Genomic DNA, 24,643 nt, shown 5'->3' with positions numbered 1-24,643 from the left:
GAGGAGTAGCAGGTTCCACGTGTGAAACGGTATAAAGAGGCTCTAGTTGCTTCAGGAAAGGCTGGTTTGAGGAACAGATTCATGAGTCAGAAGGCTTATCAGACGCCTGCACACTGCAGGGTGGTTCATAATAATATGAAGAAGGATTTTACTAATTTAAAGTCATCACACTCACACAACAGTCACAAGATAAACAGTTTGAATCGCTGTGACACAGTAATTAATCGTGAATGAGCATATTTGAGTGGCCAACGCAGCGCCTCAGCAGACGACATGGCGTTGTGTGGCAGCTACTCTCACTCATGGATGTAGACTGCGGGTAAAAGTCCGCCTTTGCCCACATACTTCACGTGGCATTCTCCTCCCCTTCCTGTACCTGCGCTCTCTATTGTTTGTCCTGAGCTTAACGTTTTCAAGATAACAGTTGGTTTGAAGAAATACAAACAGGCCAGAGCATGTTTTGTCCCCTAATGATAATGTGTCGAGTCGGACCTTTTGTCACAGCGCTGTGGAGACGGATCTGGCTACGTGAGAATATGTTGCGGCAAATGTTTCAACTTCTTTGCCGGATGACCCGGCATTTTGTGGGATGTGGATACTTCAGTTCAATGGAAAAATAGGATGCTAGTCGGATGGTTAGTCACACAGCTACGAGTGTGACTTTCACTCACAAAGGTACAACTGACACACAAACACACACTTTCAGTCTCCTTTTGTTTTAGAAGGAAAGTATTTTTATCTGGCGGGATGTTTCTTTACTATTTTGTCTTGCGTTGATTATTTATGATTGAGACATCAGTGACATAAAACTGTTTGATATTAAAATTGCATCCTGTTTGGATGCTTATTTTCTTGAACATTTGAACACGAACACATGCACGCTCACAGACTCACTTTATATGTATACAAGGAGCACAGACAATTTGGAATGTCACTGTGTAGAACACAAAGTAAACTGTGCGTAGGATCCGCCGCTTAACACGTTGTCAGACATTTTATGTGCTGGAGCACACTCAGCATCAATCTGCCTTATCTGTGTGTCCACTGTCTCTTACTCGCCATAATTGACTTCTTTCACATTTTCTTGCTGCTTAATCTTGTGACATAAAGCGCCTGAAGCTGTTTGGATCGATGACCGAGGCGTCATGTTGATATCTGAATGAAGCCGCTCTTCGTTATGACACTGATGCTGCGACGTAATGACTGACTGGCATGTATTACAGTGTGCCAACCGGTCCCCCCTGCAGAGCTCTCCAGTCTGATCATTTATTTCTGTTAAGGTTTATGTGATGAAAGACACAGAGGGAGTGCGTCTCATTCTGTCTCTAACACTCTTTTGTCTCCTTTCTTTCTTTCACACACACACACACACACACACACACACACACACACACACACACACACACACACACACACACACACACACACAAACTTTTGTGATAGGTGTCAGAACTGTTTTCGATCCACCCTGATTGGTATTGTTGACAAAGCAATACTCCTGCTGAGTTTTTTGTCACGTATCAATGCTCTTCTCTGCTTGCGCACATTACATAACACACACACACACACACACACACACACACACACACACACTCACGCACACAGTCCTGCTTTTTCAGGTGTTTGAGGCAGATCACACACTAAGCCTGTTGAGTGTAAATATTTGTGTGTAGCAGCAGGTTTGTCATGGCTGCTGACTCTCTGCAGGCTGGGCACCATTAATAATGGTCAGTAGGATGAAGGCAGCTTGGACAGAAGTGAGTGAGCCGCAGAGGTGGATTATGGAAGGAACGGTAAGATTGAACAAAACAGCCCTGACACTCAGGTTACATTGACTGTGACTCTGTAGGGATTAGGATTCGGCGATCATGTGCATACAAACCGTTGTGGACATTACACTGAGGCACAGAAGGAAACCAATGACTGTTTTCAAACTTTCCATTCTGCAAATATGAGAGACGAGGTGGACAAAAGCAAGGATTCATTTTTCAGGGCTGGTTGACCTGACGACTGTCAGTAGCAGAATTTATCAGCTTTAGCTAGCTAGCTAATTAGCGTTAACTTCGTGAGTCGGTTGATTACACTGTAGCCGTCTGACTAATTTTGAAGCAAAAACCCTATAAAAGCGTCACAAAGATGCACTTGTTTGCTGCACACATGATGCATGATTGTAAATCCCACTGCAGAGCAAGACCCGCCCCGCAGAGCTGAGGCAGAGATGATTGGTTTGGTTTAGGTTAGACATTGACCTCGAGGTGTCAGGAAAGCTGATTGGCCAAGGCAGGGGTCCTAAACAAATCAGGTTACTGCCGCCTTGGCGAGCATAGACGACGCCTCGCCAATACCAGCGCTTGAACGCTGCACAGGACGGGTCTTGCCAAAGCAGGGATTCATAAAAATGCATACGCGACATCATGCTAAACGACTCGGGCTAAAACTCAGCATCTCAATAGGAAAAACATACTTGGACAAGAATGTAAGCGGTTAGATCTATGCGTTATTTATTCGTGCTTTGAGCATGATGACGAAACCTTGCGTTTGACAGATGCAATGTTTGTTTGTGTATTAAAGCTGGCTGGGATTACTGACATTGCTGAGTGCTGAGTGTATATAGGCACGTTTGTAAGTTACGTTATAGTAAATAAACACATTGTTGAATCCATTCAAAAGAGACACAGAACTCCTTGTATACGAGTATCGCTCTCCTACTACAGCTCCATGCCCACTGCTACAGGTTGTGTTAACCCTCCGGTTCTGAAGAGTGAAGCCAATGCTGAAGTGTCTGAAACTTGCACTTTCTCTCCTGACCTGCAGGGGGCAAAAAGAAAGTCTATAAGAAAACAACTCTACTTCTCACTTGATTTATTCCCTCAGTAAACTTTGTAAACATGAGTTCATGGTCTCAGTCGCTAGTTTCAAGTCTTTTTTCAATACAGCATGATGTTCATTTAGTAATTTATGATCCCATTTAGAGTAAAATAGATCATAAAGCAGAGTATGCTTTAGAAGGGGCCTACCTTGTGATTAACAGTTCGTTACCGCACCAGAGCCGTATAGCGTCTCCACGTCACTTCTCCGTCATCCAAACATGGTCACTTCCGTTGACTGATGGTGACGGCCGTAATCCAAGATGGCGACGGCAAAACCGTCAAACTCAAGGCTTCAAAACCGCAGTGCACAAACAAATGGATTATATCACGGTGGCCATGTCCACTTCTGGTATATATAGTCTATTGTTGATTTCAAAGGGTTCCGTACCTGGTTACGGTTTCTAAGTTCTGATGGGACAATGGCTCGTAGGGGGAGGGGTTTAACAAACTTGAAAACTCATCTACTAAAAGCCTACTTCACAACACATGACTGACATCATGTATGGCACTTATATAATGCGCTTGGTTGTCCCTTTTGGTTCTCAATTAATGGAGATTAATGTCATCTCTCCTTTAGATGACAGAATATGGCCCTTTGCTCCTGCTTCCTCTGGGGTTTCTCTACATACAGGTGTACACACATTTCCCTCTCATCCTTCTCTCCACTCTCAGTCTCACCTCAGTATATATACTGCAGCATGTGTGCGGTTACGCATTGTGTTACAATGCTGCATAAATCAGTGAAAAGATGTCCTTGACAAGTGCGGTTTCTACTTGTGTGTGTGCAGGGTTGTTAATTTCTATGTTGCATTCACGGGTGCATTTTCATCTACAGAACATGTCTGGAGGATCTTGCAGGAAATTATGTGAGTGCATTGCTGTGTGCCGTTGTGGCCGCGGTCCGTGGGCGATTGCATTACTGTGGTTGATTAGGGAGAAAATTAAACATTATGAATAAATATGAACAGTTGTCTACATCAGATGGACCCTGTTCTTCAGTGACATGACATCCTGTCATCAAACATCTCATATGAAATGTACATTTATAAGAACCAAAATGTGTAGTGTTTGGGACAAGAGGCACCTATGGGTGCTGTAAAGCTTTTGGAGGTGATGTTACTGTTACTATGTGTCTATACTGTGTGCAATCTGCAGCAGTTGTGTGTGGCGGCTAGACCTACAGGTACAAGCTAATAGCAGCCCACATGACAAACAACTGAATGTCCTGTAGAGTCGCTTTCCAGGCTCATTGTCAGTCAATTCAGCCTCTTGAATGGTTTTATATATCTGTGTCCATTTTCTTTGAAGTTGTAGTGTACAATTATTCAGTGCAAGATGTGTCCCTGACCTGCAAGCACTTCACACTTATATACAACAGGAAGATGAATGCAGCACTAAATACGGTGAGAGTTTTCTTCGATAGAATACATTCAGGTTTTCCTTAAAGCCCACACATCCATGGTTAAAACATACACACACTAACACACAGGTGTTTTCACTTATTTCACTGATTCAACTTTTTTTCATGCTGTCCAACGACACTGCCCCACATTCAGCCCCAAAATAAACATTGAGCCTCGCAATCACAGACTGTAGCCAGACTGTGGGAGCGATGTTGCCGTTTGTAGTCTGGTTGTGTAATATTGTACAAAACAAGGTGATAACACACCGCACTGGAATATTGACTTATCCATTTTCCAAACACGGTGCATCAATGATTCGATCGCAAATTCACACGGCAAAGTTCAACAAAGGTGACCAGTGTCTGTCCGAGTCGGCAAGAATATAATATTAACACGGGAGCTGCATATAAAGCCATTCCGTTGTATGGGCTTTGAATGAAGTGAATGGGAGAAGGCGTGAATATTTACAAAACTTAGCTGCACCTTTAAACCGTAATGACTATTTTACAGCAGACATTTAGATTACTCATAGCAGGATAAGCACAGGCGTTACTAACAACATCAACTACGGCTGCAGTCCGCTTAGATGTATTGAACAGAGTCGACAAAGTCAAAATATACCGCCTAGGCTCACTGGGACACTGTAACAGAGCGGAGCCATCGTTGATATTATTAGTAACATATGCTTTTCATGTTATGACAAATAAAAATGTGTTTTGTGAAAAAAGGTCTGTTCCTACATGAACTCAGCAAACTCCCAGCACGGCACTTGTGAGGGTGTGCAGGGACTTTAATGATTTTAAAGATTTGATTGCTTTCCAGCCGGGGAAGGCCTGAAAGCTGTCACCACACTGTAGATGTAAACACTACTCAGGACCAACTCCCTGCAGGATTCTACGAGCCCCTTTCTTTTGCATTACGTTTGGCTTTCATTACATCTTTTAACGTAATAAGCCTATTTAAGTTAATTGAAATTGCATGCCGTACATTTCAAAATTTGAATTAGAAACAGCATACACTCACTTCCCCGATCCTCTCATCCACAAAGTCATTTTACATTTAATCGTTTTTTCCACATAAAGATCATTTGTTTGCAGGAAAGTCATTTAGTCTTTAAATGAGTGGTTTGAATTTAACAGGACACAAAGTAATAAATAAATATAATAAATAAATGTAACTATCTGTAATATGATTTAAAGGGAGTAAATCTGCAGCCAAAGACACTCAGTAGAGTTATGAGCAGGATACAAATGCATGCAACACACACTCTGTCTTTGTGTCTCTCTCTCTCTTTCACAAACAGAGAGAGAGAGAGATCAAGCTCTGTGTCTCAAGAGGCCTCTGGCACATATGGGTCTATTTAGCGTTAAAAGAATTATCCAATTTGGTTTGTTCACTAAATCTGAAATGAATATCATCTGACAGCAAAGAATGGACCCAAATTCTCTCTCCTCTCTTTACTTTGCTGTAACAAATAGATCCCATCAGAGAGAGATGAGAAAGAGAAAAGGAAGTTCACATTCATCCTTTGAATGGGTTTAGAATGCATTACAGCAATTCCCTAAATGTGTTTACCAGGTTTATACAAGACGAAGGAGGACGGAATGCAATTTTATTTTGAAGGGAAAATGTTATTTACCGTGAAGAGAAATCTTACAAAAGTGCAACAGTATGTAAATCTGTTATTTCTAAACAAAAGAGGTGATGGAAACACGTACCCTCCATCCTTCACTGCCTTGTAATATAGGTCTCGATATACGTCGCTGAAGCAGCAGTGTGTGTGTGATACAGCAGTGTGTGTGTGATACCAAGAAATAACCAAATATCTGGATGTCCACCACGAAGCTGATTGCTCTGACTCTCAAGCTCTATCAAACCTCAGGCACTCAGTAGGGAATGTTTTTCATGCCATAAAAATAAATAATAGTCACTCATATTCAATTTGCCTAAAGCCCAAAGTCCTAACATGGAGTCGTTTGTTTTACTGATGTGATGCACAGGGCAGGAAACACATATTTGGGGCAGATAACATCATCATCAGTCAGATTTCGAGCTGTGTGACGGATTTAAAGACTCATTCGAGCCTCAATCAGAGCTTAATCTGAGCCGTACCTCAGATTTAATGACCTGTTTGAGAAGAATAAAGACCACTCACTGCCAGTAGAGTGAAGTGCAGTGAAGTGAGGTGGTGACGCAGGGATGATGTTGGTTTATCCATGGCTGTTGTGCCGCAGTAATCAGCACATTATACAGTGTTAATCTCAGACTTTATACCTTTACAGAAAAACATTGGGATACAGTGTTTCAGTAGTAATCAGATGCTCAAATGGGAAATATTAGCGTGTTTATTGTAATAATAATAATAATAACACAAAACTATATATTTGTTAGCACAAGGAAAAGAAAAAAGTTCAAAAATATAATACTGTCTAAAGTTGGTCATGACATAAAATGGCAAGAGTCAACAGATGCAACTAGATGACGGTGACAGCTCATGCGTCATCACGAAGGTTTTTAAAGAGTGTGAAAGGAACTCATTCCCTGCTGTCACAGTAACCATGGTGAAGGTGCTCACCTTGAATGACACAATTATATTTGAAGCCGTGGTTGCAAAGGCCAGGATGGACGTGGAGCGCTGAGGGACATTGTTCAACTGCTTTTACCTGCCATCAGAAGAAGACAATGGCCTGTTTTTATAGCTAAGTCAAGGTACATAGTGAACCTGTAGCATCATCTGTTTTCGGTTTGTTTGTTTGGGTTAATTGAAGGAACCCAGTAACATTTTGTGCTGCATGACGGATGTGTTCTGACTTTCAACTAGTTTCCCAACTTGTTGGTTCTCAAGTCTCATCTTTCCACCTCAATTTTTAGAAGTCGAAGTCGAAGGTTGCCTTTTTTGACTTTTTGACTTGGCCCTGTTCCCCAACACTGACAGTGGTACATGGTGCAAGATACAAGAGTGGGAGCATTTCGATTGCCTCTCAACATGGTGACGGCCAAAACGCCTCCTCTGCCCTTTATATGGGGTGGTGGCACGACGGATGGCAACATCACCATAACTTCCAAATGACAGATTTCAATGCATGTCAGGCATTTATATGAAACAAACTAAGGAAAAGCTACTGTAAATATGGCAGGGAACCTTTCTATGCAGAATATATCTCTATATGTGTTATTATAATCAACTTTAACTAATGTTTACGCAGCATTTTTCAGTTTCTGTCTGTTGGTACCAGACAGTCGTGTGTTTTCCCACCAGCCATCATCTTGTGTTTCCATGTACCGTGGACACAATGTTGGTGTCATGATTGTCTTTATCCATTCCTTTGAAACGGCACACATGCAGGCATGCAGGTATGTATGCGGGCGCACACATGCACAGTTGAGCTTTGGAGTCAGAGCAGCTATGTAACAGGAACAGTGCTATGGGATTGATAGCTTATTTCTGTTTGTTCTTTTGCTTTTTGCATTAGCCTTTGTGCATTATGAAGGCTATAAAAATAGCCGCCTACGTGTGGCTTTGTGCACCATTCACGTGTGTTTCCGTCATCGCTTGGTCACTGTTGTGCATCAGGCTGACACAGACCAGGTTGTGTCCCTCATGTTTGCGGTTGTCACAGGTGAGACGGTGTGTGTCGGGACATGTTTAGTAGGTGCGCCTCTAGCAAATGCATGACAGGCAGGTTGGGTGGTTAGTTTGGATATGATACGCACCAACACACTCGCTACACAGAGAAAGGCTTGTGGGAGACGTTATAGATCCGCCCTGGTTCCTCTGTCCTTCATCCTCTGCTGATATGTATATATCAACAACCAGTGTTGAGCAGTAACCCCTTACTTAGTAACATGTTACTGTAATGGGATTACTTGCTTCAATAACAAGTATAGGGCATTACAAATTCAGTTTTACATTTGGGGAGTCCATCAGTGCATTGTTTTACTGGGAGTTTGATGGGAAAGTGAATCAGTTTGGTCTCTGTGTGCATTACAGAGGCTGGTCAGGACGTGTTGTCTTGGTTTGGGGGCTAGAGGTACAAAGGGGGGGGGGGGGGGGGGGGGCTGCCAGAGGAGGACTGTGCCCTCCAGTGAATGCTAAGTTTTCCTAAGGCTCCAAGTGTCCTCGGTTCTCTAACGTTAGTGTGTGGAGCCCACAGCTTCACTGGACGTCAGAACAGCTGTGTGCAGTAATTGGGGCTAAGATAGCTTTTGATCGTCTATAAGTACAGTGCTATCAAACTGTGGCCAATTGTTTCCTATTTTGGCATTTAATAGAGCAGATGTTTCGTGTGAGTGTGGAGGCTTTAGAGTTGTTGGAAGGCACTTTTCAAAGAGCTGGGCTGAGTAACAAATAACTTTTTGTGGTTGTACTTAGTAACGTCATTATTTTTCAATAAGTAATGAGTAATAGATTACATTTTTCAAGTAACTCGGCCAACAGTATCACAGTATAAAATATCAGATGATGCTGAATTGTTCCTATTTTTGAAAGTTCCATTATTCGCTTTCTTGCTGAGAGTTAAATGAGAAGCTTGACGTCATGTCTGTAAATATGAAGCAGCCTTTATCCAAAAGTAACAGCATACATCAAACAGCACATCGATAGCTAGGCCTGGGCGACATAGAACACTTTTTATTCAAATATTTTTTTTGACACGTGTGGACAGCAGGAAGTCGGGACGCTCTTCTCCCCGAGCCACACCTGAGATATCAATCGTCTCATCTAACTCTCAAGAAAATGTATTTCCCAAAATGACAAACTCGTCCCATAACTGAGTGACGTTTCCCTCATTGGCACTGACACTGGCTGCTCAAAGGGGGCCTCGACTTTTAGTATTTGTGTCCAGCTGCATGAACCTCCAGCAGCTTACACGAGGTAATATATGTTCTCTACTTATTAACTCACTTGGTTGTGTAAGTATTGTTTGCATGTGGTGTGTCGTTTGTTTCCATAGGAGAGAGGGTGTGTGTGGGAGCAATGCAGGGCTGAAGGACAATATATAGCGAACAGGATATCTATGGTATCAGTAAAGCATTTTAATCGAGGAGTCCATGGAGCGCATGGCTAAAGATTTAGGGTCTGGCTCTTGGCATTCTCCACGGGACACTGAGAATGGTATGTACTGGCCAAGCCTCCTTCCCATGTGCTCTCCATCTCCCTCACTGCTTCCTTCGCACACTCCCCTGTTCGCACACAACGTTTTATGGCGCTCATCTGGACACCGCCGTGTTCACATACACACCCACCACTGGACACTTCAGATGCAGCGTTGCCATCTTATCAGACGTAAAATATCACCTGTTTCTGAAAGTAGTCAGTAGTGCTCAAAGCCGCTCGGGCCGTTTGCCAGTCGCTCGGCAGCATCCAAACTTCTTTCCAACCCAGATGTCTCCGAAGTGGAAGTGGTGATGATTTGAGCATGATGTCAGTGCTGGGAGCCAAACTATCTCCACTATGTCGATATGAGAACCATAGACTGGTTGCAGACTGACGAAGAGAAACAGTTCGTTAGCGTGTTTGCAGAGTAAAGGGACGTATGAGACAGCAGCATGTGTGAACTACTACACAGAGTTCTGATCAGCTAATATTCAGTCTGAGGTGCTTTTAGAAGACGAAAGACTCCCCGTGTGTTTCCCACTGCACTGACCTCTCATATGAGACAGGATGTCTCACAGCTCTCCCTCGAGCAGGCCAAAGAACTAAAGAGGAAGGCTGCGTTCTTTGCTTCTGGTTGGTTGGAGAGTTATAAAGTAGAAGAGTGGGGGGAGGCCAAGGAGAAGCTATGATGAGAGGAAGAGAGACAGAGAGAGATAAAAATAAAGAAAAAGAAAATAGACGGCTCTTGCTCTGTTTGTGAAGCATGACGTCTGCTGAAGGAGCAGATTCTGGGTCACCCCATCACCTACCTCAGTTAATCATGACACACAGCTTCTCACACTTGCATGCACGGAGACACAAACACTCCCTCCTTAAAGGACATAAATCAAATCTGTGTGTCAGTTCACTCAATGCTATACACAATATCAAAGTGACTTATCGTAGGCGCACAACTGCACAACTGCTTCAAACGCCTTTTCAAATTACTGTACAGCACAGGTGCTTTACACGTGTGGGTTCGTTTTCTGTCTCTATCGCCGTCAGCCGTGACTGTTTATTGTTTCTTGTGTAGACGACACAAGGTCGCCCGAAGAACAAGTTTCGCGGCTGCATCTCGTTGGCTCGTTTTTGGCAGTTTGTCATTGGCTTAGAGGTGACTACGTTTTTACTTGAGAGAAAATTGTCTTCGTCAGGTAGCCGGCTGGAAGCATGACGGGTTACTGCGAGGCAAAGCATCATGGGAGTTAAGTAAAAACAAATAGAACTATTGTGGTTTTATCGTGGCAGTCATGGTATTGGAGCTTCAGAGCGGCTTACCGAGGCAGAAACAACATAATTAGCTCTCTGTTTAGCTCCATCACTGCACTCGCGCCTCTGTTACCGCCTACATACTCTCCATACTCTGCCTAATTACCCGCGGCTCATCACAAAGAGGCTTATTGATTTAAACAACATAATTGGGAGGACAGCATGACTGTAAAGATAATGTGGAACCGTCTGTTTTCCTGATAGACTTCATTATCGGCCATTTAATAGTTTTGAGGTCCTTGATGTGTGATCAGTAGGGTTTCTTAGATTTTCCAATGATTTGCTGTCACACATTTCCCCTTCTACTTACTTCTGCCTTTTCTTCCTGCTCTGTCTCTGTGTTTCTCCTCAGGACAAACTCATAATGTGCACTTAGATGGAAATGTGTGGGAGGAGAGAGACACGCTCTTCCTTCTGACACATAGAAAGAAAATGAAAGGAGGTACACTCTCCAGAGGCGTGTGAAGAGGATGACATATATGGATGAAAGGGACTGACATACTAAACCTTCTGTAGAATTACAACTAAACTCTATTCTCAATACAATCAAGGGAAACATATTTACTCACAGATCACGGTCGTCGTTTTAAACACGTGGTGAATGTTGTAAATTGAAACAAAACAAGACAAAACACTACAAAGTCTGTTACTTTATTAAAATAAGTCTTTTGTTTTTACTCGGGATACAAAGTGGGTGAAAGTCCTGTGTACGTGTGTTTGTGTGTGAGACAAATAATGCAAACAATGGCTTACACTCAGTCTGTTTAAGCAAATGTAGCGGTTACAATGTCCGTACACACACACACAGAGAGAGAGAGAGAAGCTTGCGTGTCCGCCGGTCATGTATTTTGATTTACATGAACAGCACATTATTTAAGAATATTCCAAAGGAAAAAGCTGTGACTCACACAGGCTGATTGTTCTCATACACATCAGTAAGCGTGGTTGTGCAGATATTTTCTCGCTTTCTTTCTCTGGCTTTGTCTTTGTCCTTCATCACACACAAAGACACAGCTCCGTTATCCTCATCGGATTATCATCAGAAAGCTCAAATAAAGGTTTATCTGAGCGAATGAAAATAAAAGTAATTCATTATTCAGACCGAGAGCCTAAAAAGCACTAGAACTATCGATCCATGGTGTAACTGTAGCATGACATCAGGGTAAAAACCATCAGCTATTTAGATCATTCTTCGGATTTTACTTCCACCAGAAGATGTTTTGTGTTTTGAGAAACTTTCACAGCCTTTTGAGACAAAAAGAAAATGCACCTTCATCAAGCACGGTCAATTTTTCACTCCCATAAAAACGTAACATTCTGGAGATACAAAGACATCTAACCGCAGTGATACATGTCACCCAGAAGCAACAACAAGCTACTGCCAAACATTTCAAAGAGGATTTAATTACTTTAGGTGCTACTACCCTGGAAATCAGAGACTCACACAGGCTGGAAAAGCTATTAGGACATCCTCATTCCACAGCATGCTGGAGTGTGTCTGTGTGTGTGTGCGTGTGTGTGTGTGTGCGTGTGGGTGTGTGTGTGCGTGTGTGTGTGTGTGTTTGTAATATAAAACCTGCAAAAGAGGTCGATAAGGCTATCGGGTCGAGACAGTCCTGTGATTATGCGCTGTCTTCTTGGTTAACTAAAAACAGACACACAGATGCTGCCAGCCGCACACATGTTCACACACACACACACACACACACATAAATGCACACTATAGCTCTCATATGCCCAGCTACCCATGAGAGTCAAGTGATTCTCTATTTATGGGACGGTGCATACGAGGGAGGTTAGGAGATGAAATTAAATACACTGCAGATTACAAAGATCCTATTTAACCCAAAAATACACGTTGGATCAAAAACGACTCGACTTGTAATTGATTATTTCATTCATAAAGCTGCATAGTTCATATATCATGACAGAAAGCATGTTTTATATAGTTATTAATATTAGTAGTTTTCTCTAAGAACAACCAATTCTAAATGGAAACCTAGAGGAGGAAGCAGACTCTTTTATGTTGAAGGTCTTGTGCTTCTTTATGTTCTTTGGTCTTTTAACATCTGAAGCCCATTAGTTCATACTCAGTGTCACTTGTAAAAAAGGCTCCGTAATTCCCTTAAACAACAAGGCACTGTAGGTTCTACTCTATCAGCAGTAAATAGTTGATTTATTAGGGCCTATTCTTAGCTGCGAATGAATGCAGGATTGATTGATGCTCTATGAGTATTTACAGCAGCGGGGCGGTGATAGTGGGACTGACTCTGATTCAGTGCCTGTGCTCATCATAATGAAGGAATGTGTGACCCAGTTCAACTATGTGGCTGATTGATGTGTGAATGTTAATGACACAGAGGATTATCAGGCTTTAGATATTCAGACAACATGTGTTAGTACAGTAGGTTTTGGTCTTTCTATGGGATTTGTTCATTATAAGAAAATATTACCTGCCTGGTTGTTTGACCCATTTGAATCACTCCAGGATTACCTCAGCAGCATAAAGTCAACACAAGGTCTGTTGCAGGAAGGAAATACAGCAGCAGCTCACTGTGTTCTTGTTTGCTCTGTTCTTTGAAAATGAAGGTGCTAATCTTTGTGCTGCGACAACAGGCTATCGATGTTTCCCTCAGATCTCTTTCAGGTACAGCAGCTTGATACCGAGGACAGAAACACACACACGGAAACACACACGGCCATCAGAGGCACCTCAACAGAAGCACAGAGACTGGAACAGAGTGGAATTTGAAACGTTTCAGCCAAAAATGTTTCCATCGTCAACGTGTTTTTTGCAGAAACGTTTCAGATTTCGTTTTGTTCTCCAACTTCGTTGGTGAAGACGGTCAACCGGCACAGGACAGGAGAATGCACTGGCCATCAAAATCATCACATAAATGCAAATGATTCTATTTGTTAGGATTTGATGTTGTGGCTTTCAATCAACAGGTATTCTTAGCAATAAATATGGTAGACATGGGATTAAGCACAATGTGAGAAAATCTCTGTTCTTCCTGAAGGCACCATCTTCGTCCAATCCTATTATTGATTGATGCTTTTGTGCGGCAACTTTGCAGTAAATGATTTGAGAAATGTTTAGCAAAACAAGCACGGTTGTACATTTTGCACAAGAGATGGTCCTATATGCACAGCACACTGTTGACTTGTATACATGTTGCAATGTTGGGTTTTCAATGCTGTTTCTTTTCTGTTGTGTGGAAAACAACTCATGCTTCTCTGTTGATTCGACCAATTGGATGAACCCAGAAATAAACCTCGTTACTTTCGATTTTTGTTTATGAAAATCTGGCATCGTGGAGGTCCATGGTGTTCACATCTGACTGCTGTGATGAGCTGTTGTGAGTGGGGAAAAAGAAGCAGTCTCTTACTCATTGCTTGTTTTTCTCTGTTCATTGATTCTTCAGCATATCACTCCATCCCTCTTTCAGTTGCAGTTCAAACGGCCCCTAACACACACACACACACACACACTATTCACACTAACAAGCTTCTCCCTATCGTGTGTAGGCAACGCGGTGAGATAGGGACGGGACCGCCTCATGTTTCGGGCCTCCTCTGTGTTCTGGTCCCCACCGACCCCCACCCTCCCAGCGTCAGTGGGATGTCCCAGGTGTGTCTCCTCTTGGCCTTGCTTATGCTCTGCAGCTGCACAAAGGTACGTCTCACGGCGTCGCTCTCTCTCTCGCTCTCGCTCTCTTTTGCACACGCCCACACACAGAATGAGCTGTGCCTTTGATCGGCAGCTGTTACTGAAACTCAACACGAGGCTTCCTCCTGCAGGTCTCCTCGACTAACTCCCTGGAGCTCGTGAAGGAGCAGTGGAGCAGCTACAAGAACCAGTGCCTGCACTACCACAATGCCACGCCCCCCGCCACAGGTGAGCCCCTCTCCCCCGCAGCTGGAGCGTGTGTCTTAAAGAGATGCATAAGAGAAATAAGCCTCACTTCCTGTAAGCCGAGAGCACACATTTCACAGATCTGCTCTCCACTGCAGGGCTGGTGTGTAATAGGACCTTTGACCTGTACGCCTGCTGGCCTGATGGACTCCCAGGAACCACTGTCAATGTCTCCTGCCCATGGTTCCTGCCATGGTACCGTAAAGGTATCAGTGCTCAGATGAGATCAGATAAACTTGATTATTTCCAAGGGAAATTGTCGTGGAAATATATGTGCAAATACATGGAGTGCATTAGAGTAAAATCAGTGATTTGACGGGCTGTGTGCAAAATCTCCCCTTTTCAAACTAGAGCTCCTCTTCAACACACACCTTCACGAGAAATACTCTATGTGAGAGTTTTTTTAACCTGCTACTATAGTCTTCGTCCCACTCGTTGAATTAAAGTCCAGACGTGCAAGGATACAGCGCCCATTTAGGTACACGATGTTAGAGTATAACTGCAGAGAAAGAGCTCTTCAAAGTGCCCTTTAATTAAAGTCATTCAGAGGAGTGAATTGAAAAAAAGCTTTGCAATGACAACACATCTCAAAATACTGTTCGTCCTTGTCCTTCAGTGGGATGAAAGAAAGCAGTAATGTGTTGGCTGAAGACTTCACTGAATAGTTTCAATAGTTAGTTATAGTACAATAGTTTCAGAGAGTGAAGGAAGCATGAGTCGTGTGAAGGCCACATAGTCAGCTATCACTCTCCAGGGCAGCGGACGTGGAGCTTTCTGAGACAGTTTTGCTTTTGTCTCAGATAGATAATAATACATTTATTTTATAATAGTGTTAACTCATAGCAGCTCTTGCCATGTCGAATCAGTTATTTGTTGATGTTCAGGTTTCCTGCAGGTGGTTTGGAGGCAGTGAAAGTGAGCTAGTCTCTGCTATCTGTTGTGGACTAGCAGCCTGGCAGGGCTCCTCTCTGTTCTTCTTTTTGTTTTGTATCATCGTTGAATATCTTTTGATTTGTCAGACAAAATAAAACATTTGAAGATGTCCCCATGGGATCTGGGAAGCTGTGGTGGACATCTTTCAACAAAATGCTGAAGCAATTAACAAAGACAATAATCTGCAGATTAAGTTAGTCGCAGCACTGTAGCCATACACTCCATAGATAGTGACTTACTGCCATATTCAGGTTAACAGTTTGGTTAAAATTTGTAAAAACAAATTGTCATTGTCTCTGTTAACTGGCGACTGGACATTTAACTTTGGCCTAATGACGTCTCAGAAGTAATTGTGGGTTAACTGAGAATTCATATTTAGTCTTTGTGTGGTCAGTTATAATGACAGAGAAAAATGAAACAAAACATTATTTGTTGACAAAAAAATACCCGAGAAATAAACGTATTCGCTTTCTTGCTCATAGTTAAGGAGGTAAGATTGAAACCTCGTATCTGTACGTCTGTACATGTTAAATGATGGAGAAATGATGTGTTATTTGGGAGCTTTAGAGTTTATTTTATCTTTAGGCAGAGTGAGGCGAGCCGTTTACCTTTGTTTCTAGTCGTTGTGCTCAGCTGAGCTAGCGGCTGCATGCTGTAGCTTCATATTTGCGATAGATCTGAGAGTGGCATCAATCTATTAATTAAGCTCTCTGCAAGAAAGTGAATAAGCATATTTCACTTTCATTCAAAGTCTGCTTCCAAGCTTTTTATGTAGCTTTAGTGAAAGACACTAATCTGTCAAAGGTGACGAATGAACCTCAATGATCATCAAGATAATGTCACTAAATATTTATTGTCCTACAAACAAACAAATGATTGTGTGGGGATGAAGCGACTTCTGAACAGTGGGGGGTGCACATGCCGTCCTAATGTAAAATCTTGTAATGTGAGTCTCTGTGTGAACAGTTCAGCAGGGTCTGGTCTACAGATTCTGCAATGAAGAGGGTCAATGGGCGCAAAAGAACACCAGCGAATGTGAGGACGACCCTGGGGAGGTGTGTGTACACAGTACAGCGTGTGTGTGTGTGTGTGTGTGTGTGTGTGTGTGTGTGTGTGTGTGTGTGTGTGTGTGTGTGTGTGTGTGTGTGTGTGTGTGGGCCAAGCCTGCCTTATGAGGTAACAGTTATAATGTGTGACGCTACTTGGACAGATGGTTAGACGATATTGTGACTATGAATATCTTGACACTTTAACTTGACTTGATATGAAATTCCTCAGTGTGTGGAAGCTCTCCCATCTGTTCAAATTCTCTTCAGGGCCCTTTTTTTTACATATTTTGTGCCAAATCTAAATTGTAGTGTGTGTGTGTGTTTGTGCGTGTGCGTGTGTGTGCGTGTGTGTGTGTGTGTGTGCGTGTGTGTGTGTGTGTGTGTGGATGGATTGGTGGGTTTGTATGGAAGCATCTGACTCTGTCTCTCCTGTTGGTTCTGCAGCAGCAGTATGGCCGCATCCTCAGTCAGTTACGGATCATGTATACAGTGGGCTACTCACTCTCCCTGGGAGCTCTGCTACTGGCCTTGGGAATCCTCATCACCTTCAGGTACCACGTGTAGGAGGAGTAATCAGAGCAGTGAGCAGGAAATAGGTAGGAATGAAAAGAAAAAAAGGAAAGGAATGGATCGATAAAGGGGGTGAAGGACAATGAGAAAAAGGAAAGAGAACAAAGGAAAGAAGAAAAGGTTGAAAGGAGAAACAATGGGAATAAAGAGGATGACAGATGGACAGAATACAAGAGGAACAACGCGATGAATGAAATAAGGCAAAGTTATTACAAGTAAGGAAGACGGGAGGGAAGTGTAGAAAAGGTTAAGCAATTTTTAGACTCATGGAAATAAATGGAGGGGGAAGAAAGATGGAAAAAAGAAAAGAAAGGAGGAATAGGAGGGAGCAAGGAAGGCAGGAATAAAGAAAGGAAGAAGAACAGACAGAACAAAGGAAGAGAAGAAGACACAATGAATGAAAAGTGAAGGATGGAATCAAGGTAGGATACAAAGTAAGGAAAGAAGACGGGAATGGAAAAAAAAACAAGGAAGGAAGGAGAGAATCAAGAGGAACAAATGTAAAGAACAAAAGATGAGAGCAGATAATAAAGGATTGGGTAATACTCATGTTCCTGTGAATACAACAAATCAAAGTTAAAAGCCGTCACACACACACACTGTCCCCCATGTGCACCAGGAAGCTCCACTGTATGAGGAACAACATCCACATGAACCTGTTTGCCTCCTTCATCTTGAAAGCCGTGTCCATCCTGGTCAAAGACGCCCTGCTGTCCCTCACACTGGACCCCAGGAGCAGCAATGACACCCGGACACAAGCCTGGCTCAACATACCGGTGAGACCAAACACACCGCGTCAGCCTCATCTCTGAGTTGTGTTCGTGTGCAGCTATTCAGCATCAGACAAATACATCACGCTACTTCCTGTACTATTCGTGGAACATACATCGTAAATGCAAAATAGTGCTTGTAACTTCTAATAGTGCCGATTAGGAGAAGGAGCCAAGGACTTCAGTCCACATGAAGTATAAGCAAGAGGCAGCTAAACGGTTCCTGTAAACGTGATTTGCTTCTTTTGTGCTGAGGCGCTTTTGTGTGAGCATATCAGTTCATGTGAAAGACACCACTCCTTGTCCTCTGAACTGCTGCCGTAAGCCTAGAGTTGAGCATTGTGTTGTGCTGCAGTCACATTTTTCGACTTTTGTACTATCGGAGAAGATGTTACCTTGGCTTATTGTTTGTATCCACACCACCCCCGTCCTGTGCCGTGTGTCAGGCTGTCACGTGGTGCCGCGGTGCCATGGTGATGATGCAGTACAGCGTGATGGCCAACAACTATTGGCTGCTGGTGGAGGGCATCTACCTGCACAGCCTGCTCGTCATCACTGTGTTCAGCGAGAGGAAGTACTTCTACATTTATCTGGCCATTGGCTGGGGTAAGGTCACTCTGACACAGTGGCTAATAATACAGAAGCTGTGTTTCTGCTATTTTTCCGATTGACAAATATTGGTCAGTTTTGCGAGAAGAGTAAACAGGATTTTGACCCAAAAGCAGAGAGTTCAGATAGATCAGTCGTAGCAAACAGACTCAATCAAACAGTCTTCAGCAACAGGAAGTCAGTCATTTACCAGAATGGTTAACAGGTATGTAAATAGAGTAATAAAAGAGCAGTTGAGTCAGGTAGCCCCTTGCTAAGCCCCCATATATCTAAAACATGATCATAGCAGACTGAACGTGAACAGGTACATCTAAAAAAGTAAGTAGTTCCTTACCTCCTACTCATTTTAATAATATATTATTTTAAAAATCCTCAGGGCGCAAAATAAAAAAAGCGACCGTGTGCCCCGGGGCAGCTTTGGTTTGTCATTTCACACCTGTTTTCTTTAAAACTAAATTCTCTAATTATCTCCAAATAAATAAAGACTTTATGATGTTCATAATACGTTTTCAGCTTGCTATTCTGAGATGATAATTTCATTAAATCGTTATCTTGAGAATTCAAGATAATTTCCGTGATTATGAAAGTCCTCCCCGAGCGGAGATAACAAATAACTGTCTCGCCACATTATGAACTGGATTGTCCAATTGATGTTGTCTTTGCAGCCCGACAGAGCAGAGAATGTCCGAGGAAGAGACCAGGTGCACGAACACAGGGAGACATTTTAATATTTAGAGACCTTTTCAGTCGTCATCTTGTCAGAGAAGAATAGAAATATGTGTCTTGAGATAATGGGATTTTAAACTCATCATCATATCAGCCTGATAACTGGTTAGAAGAATAAATAAAGAGCAAACTGTAATTTGTTATACACATCAGTTGTGTGCTTTACACTGGTGAAAGTAGGACGGTCTCCATCTCACAACGTGTTTCTCTGTTTCACATTCTGTCGTTCTCAGGCGCACCGCTCATATTCGTGTTGCCGTGGATCACGATGAAATATCTGTATGAGAACGAGGAGTAAGTTGCTTTTCGTATTAGTGTTGCCACATCAAAAAAAAGGCAGTTTAGATGTAACAGATCGTGTAACTGTGAGTTGTGAGAGTTTATGCTATAATGTATGAATATACGATGACCCTTTGGAGACAGTGAAAAGATCAGAAATACAATGATAACAACAATAGGTTACACTTTTAAATGTGTGTGTGTGTGTGTGTGTGTGTGTGTGTGTGTGTATGTAGGTGCTGGGAGAGGAATATCAACATGGGATACTGGTGGATCATCCGTTCTCCGATAGTGTTTGCTTATCTGGTAAAACTGTCTTTATCTGTGTGTCTGGTATCCTCATATTCTCTGTCTGGCAGTTGAACAATGTGATGAAGGAAAGTCAAGTCTAGAGTGTGTTGGCATGTGATGGAAATACTGATCCACACACACACACACACACACACACACTGCAGCTGACATTGTGTTTGTGTGTGTGTGTGTGCTTCTTTGAAAGTGTGTCGATCATGCAGTAGTTGGAAGGAGAGTTGAAGTAAAAATTGCTTCACTTAAGAACTACACCTCATTTCACAGTTTCCCGGCATCCATTTCTGTACACCAGTAACACAATAATCTCTCCTCACTGAGTACTTTAGATTTTGAAGTGTAGCTACTAACGATATTTCATGGAGTAATAGTCATGGCATGACTCTTTGTCAGGCTCTGCAGTGCACTCTGCAATAATATAACTTTATGATTAAATTCACTGATTCATTTAGGAATAAAGCAAGAAAGAGTGATTGGGAGTAGACACTCCTATTGGATGATGAACATATGTCGCTAGACTATTATTATTGTAATATCGCCTCGTTGGTGTTGTTGATGCACACACCCTCACTCACACACACACACACACGCCCTCACACACAAAAATAAGTTGTGTGTTTCCTGCCTCTAGTTCTCATAGAGACAAACGAGATTATGGATGGACACACTTAGTGCACAGCAACAGAAGCAACCTTTGTGACCTCATGCAGAAGCGTACGTGTGCTCACACACACACGCTGACATATTCAGAAACCCGTGTGTTTCCTGTGCAAGTCACACAGCTTGTGCTCCGTGGAAAAATTCTCTTTCTCGCAATCTCTTAAATAGTTGCCGTACGTTATATGTCATCCTCCAGCAATCCCAAACACCACCCTGCGGTTCAACTATTGTTCACACACACACACACACACACACACACTCACACACACACACACACACACACACACGCTCTCACACAAACACACACACACACACACACACACACACACACATTCACACAAACACATCTGTCAGGACAACATACACATGTTACCAAATTTGGAGCGCTTTAACTTGAGTGCCGTAGTAATTAATGTTCTCTGTCATTGAAGAGGGTCTGCACTAGCTCACAGTGTGTGTGTGTGTGTGTGTGTGTGTGTAAGACACACACACAGTAGTGTGTGAATAGTGTGTGTGTGTGTGTAAGACACACACACACTGCAAATCCTTCAGAGCACACACAGGAGACATTTCCAGGCGTCTCTGTCTCTCTTTCACACATTTTGTCATCCAAACATCTACAGAACATATTTGTTTGCATCGTTTAACTTTCCCTGTCTTCTTATTTCAGATTAACTTCTTCATATTCATACGAATTATCAAAATCCTGATGTCTAAACTCAAAGCTCATAAGATGAGATACACTGACTACAAGTTCAGGTGAGTCTTACCTGCATATTGAATCTTGACTGTTACCTGATGGAGCTGGTGAAGGAGCAGTGGCTAACCTCTCTGGTTTCTTGTAATAGATTAGCAAAGTCCACTCTGACTCTTATTCCTTTGCTCGGGATTCACGCCATCCTCTTCACCTTCGTCATCGACGAGTCCGTCCCTAAAGGCTCCATGCTGCGCCTCATTCGCCTCTTCTGTGACCTGCTGTTCAACTCCTTCCAGGTCAGAGCTTCACTTCACGTAAAACTGAACTCTCACTCATTCACACACACATCTTCAGACCAGATCAGAACATTAGAACATTTTTTTTATCTTTTCTGAGCCATACAAGATCATTTATCAGCCTTTTGTTGTTTCTTTAATTGCATTATATTTGATTAATCATGCATATATATTTAAAACATAACAACGATGCATTCAAATACTGACCAAGCATCGATATTGGACTAGTTGGGATTGAGCATGTGTTGGTCAGGGACCGTTAGCATCGCTAACCGTATCCAACTTTCTCAATGGTAAGCGGACACCTTTTAATACAGAATGAGCAATACATGGATTTGGAGCAAACCACAAATATACAAATGGCTGAATAGTATTAATATATAAAGGCATCATGTGGGGCTTTGTCTTGCAAACAAACAAAGTTCTGTTTACATCCAGTGTAACTCACCAAATGCATTGTGTGTATCATGAAGATATAACAAATATGCTGTTTTCCATCCGCATAAAACATCTGCAGAGCACAATTAGAAACCTATGTGTTACCACCCTTGTTTATTTGATAGCAGTCTTCTTCCGTGCCTTTGTTGGCGCAGTGCTGCATCACTGCCACGAGTAGATCGAGTACTTGTAGACCTAACTTAGCAGACCGTTTATCTTCACAGTGGGCAGCAATATGGCTCTTTCATGTGTTTTCAATTCTTCACTTTTTGGATAACAATGGAGTTCTATGACAAAAAGGCAAAAGTGATATCAGGGTATTTGTTGATCATAGCTGTGCCCGGCTAAAACATGAGTTTATTTTCAGGTATCTGACATGACTGAACTGTTATAGCTCCTTCTTCTGTTTCAGGGCCTGCTGGTTGCCATTCTGTACTGCTTCGTCAACAAAGAGGTGAGACGGATGTGCTTTCATGTAAAGCACATCCTTAATTTAATCTCTGCTCTTGCTGCAGTTCCTTCCTTTCCCTTTTGTAGAGACGATAAATTAGACATGATTCATCATCAGTGTTTCTGTCTCCAGCCTTTATCGGCCCTCTTATACCTCTGAAAGCTCCACCTTTGTTCAAGCTCCACTTTATTCTTTTGTCTACGAAGTGGGACAGACGCATCATCGTCCATCTATAATCTCCAAACTTTCAAATGTTTGGCAAGAGAGCGAGTCCATCTAATGAAGTGCTCAGTGTCTTATTTAATCCTCATCACAAATCTTTGCGTGTCTGTCCTCCCTCTGCTGTCTCTCTCTCTCTGCGGTCCCATCGTCCCTCAGGTGCAGTCAGAGATACTGAAAAAGTGGAAGCGGTGGAAGCTGGGTAAGGACATCGATGAGGAGTACCGTCACACCCACAGCCACACGCCGCACCTCAAGAGCGGCAGCATCGGCACCGGCAATCCACCCTATCTCCATGAAGACAACGCCAGCGACCCTGGTGGTGACTCGCCTCGCCTCAATGAAGCGGACAGAGAACCCTCGTGCTCCGCCGCACCTGAGGAGAACCGCACACTAGTCGTCTGCTACAGCAACGGGGCGGGGAAAGGCGGGCCCGCCAACAGCAAGCACACCCTGCAGTTGTCTTTCCTGCCACACCGAGGCGCCGGCAGTCATGTGAGCGCTGCCACAGAGGACGTGTGTCTGGAGGAGAGGGCGCAGTGTGGCACATACCCCCTGGAAGGAGAGGAGACTAATGTCTGAGGACGACCTGCTCCGAGGCCCGAAAACTCTCCCTGATTGTGCTCATCGGTGTTTCAGATCAGTGTTCGTCATGTGCCAACAAGACAGCCTGAGCGGGAAGAGAACGAGGAAGTAACCCACGCAGATCAGGACCTTTGAACCTGCCCAGCTGCAAATTAATATTTATTGATTTGGGGACGTTAATTGAAAAAGCACTTTTTGACTTGAGACATTAGGAATGTTAAAAAAAAAAGAAACTCTAGTGGTGTCCAGGGTGATTACGTGAGTGTGTGTGTGTGTGTGTGTGTGTGTGTGTGTGTGTGTGTGCGTGTGTGTGTGTGTGTTTGTGGAGGACTGCTATTTCGACACCAACCCTGCTCACACCTTTCCATATGTAGCCTCCCGCTGTTGTCGTTGTGAGTCACACTGGTGTTGTCTGTCTGTTTGCAGCAATGGATGCTTTTTACTCCTAAAAGGAAACTCTCAAAAGTCTCAAAGTTATATTATTTTAATTTTTGCACACATGAAACTGAAGGTGGACTTGAGCATGCGTGACTCATGTCTTGGATTGAAGGCGGAACTGAGAGACCACTGACTCACACGGTTCGTGCTGAGGTAGAGAGGATGGAATCCTCTTCAGAGAGACTGTGATGTGTAAGTTATTCTGGTTTTAAATGGACAAAGCCAAACAGGAAATAATAATATACCATGATTCTACATCAAATCCACTATTTCATGCACATTCCTTCCCTCCCTTTTTATCTATAATTCCCTTCTTTCGACAGCTTCTCCTGACTGAATGTATGTGAACAATAGATAAATATTGGTGAAACAATATTAAAGTGTATATATGTAAATAGGAATATGCCAACAGCACTTGCATTTATCCAGCGAGGACACTTTAATTTAATTCTTGATTTCTCTTCCTTGACACGCATTTAGTAAATTGGATGAAAAGCAATTTGGCAATCGTGATATTTGGTGTTTCACATGAACTCAAGTACCTCCAGGTCACCAATCACCGTCCTTCTTCAATCTGCTCCAATCATGTCCACACAGCCTCACGCTGTTTCAGTCATACAGCATTCTGGAGGAAAACACAGAACAAGAAGAAGTCCTTTGATGTGCCAGAAAGGTTTTTAGTTTCATGATATATTGAGTGAACATGTTTTGTTGAAAAGAGCACCATATTAACAACAGAGGAGCCAGCTGATTATTGATTTTTGTTTTTCTTCTAACGGATCGGATCAGGCCTCATATTTCATGACTCTGAAAGCAAAATGTGCCACACAGAACCACTTTTATAATCTTGGATTAAGAAAATTGGCAAACTAAAACAAGGATTGGTGTTTTAAAGCATGATTCAGTTCAGAAACGGGCCGGATTTAACTGTTGGTATAGTTTTACAAATGTGTATACTGTGTTTTTGCTTGCAGTCCAGGTGACTCAAAAATTAGAATAAACTTGACAAATTATCTTGAGAAAAG

General features: G+C 42.7%; 1 protein-coding gene across 1 annotated transcript; it reads left to right on the top strand.

Annotated features, from left to right (window-relative positions):
* The first annotated feature begins 14,298 nt into the window (after window positions 1-14,298).
* On the top strand, window positions 14,299-23,177 carry gcgrb (glucagon receptor b). Its single transcript, XM_076090780.1, has 13 exons — window positions 14,299-14,352; window positions 14,478-14,574; window positions 14,691-14,798; window positions 16,492-16,580; window positions 17,019-17,125; window positions 17,764-17,920; window positions 18,361-18,520; window positions 19,483-19,543; window positions 19,765-19,834; window positions 21,165-21,253; window positions 21,343-21,487; window positions 22,338-22,379; window positions 22,755-23,177. The coding sequence occupies exons 1-13, from the start codon at window positions 14,299-14,301 to the stop codon at window positions 23,175-23,177; spliced, it is 1,602 nt and encodes a 533-aa protein (XP_075946895.1).
* Window positions 23,178-24,643: the final 1,466 nt, after the last annotated feature.

This window comes from Anarhichas minor, unplaced genomic scaffold (assembly GCF_050575085.1).
Source record: "Anarhichas minor isolate MPS153535 unplaced genomic scaffold, ASM5057508v1 ptg000012l, whole genome shotgun sequence".
NCBI classification, from domain to species: Eukaryota; Metazoa; Chordata; class Actinopteri; order Perciformes; family Anarhichadidae; genus Anarhichas; species Anarhichas minor.
The sequence above is the reverse complement of the archived record's forward strand: the minus strand, read 5'-3'. Positions and strand labels throughout refer to the sequence as shown.

Bases quoted from the DNA above. Each gene is read 5' to 3' on its own strand.
- gcgrb (XM_076090780.1), top strand. From the start codon at position 14,299: ATGTCCCAGGTGTGTCTCCTCTTGGCCTTGCTTATGCTCTGCAGCTGC. The intron at 14,575-14,690 runs GTGAGCCCCTCT...TCTCCACTGCAG, and splicing joins TGCCACGCCCCCCGCCACAG to GGCTGGTGTGTAATAGGACC. The intron at 21,488-22,337 runs GTCAGAGCTTCA...CTTCTGTTTCAG, and splicing joins TGCTGTTCAACTCCTTCCAG to GGCCTGCTGGTTGCCATTCT.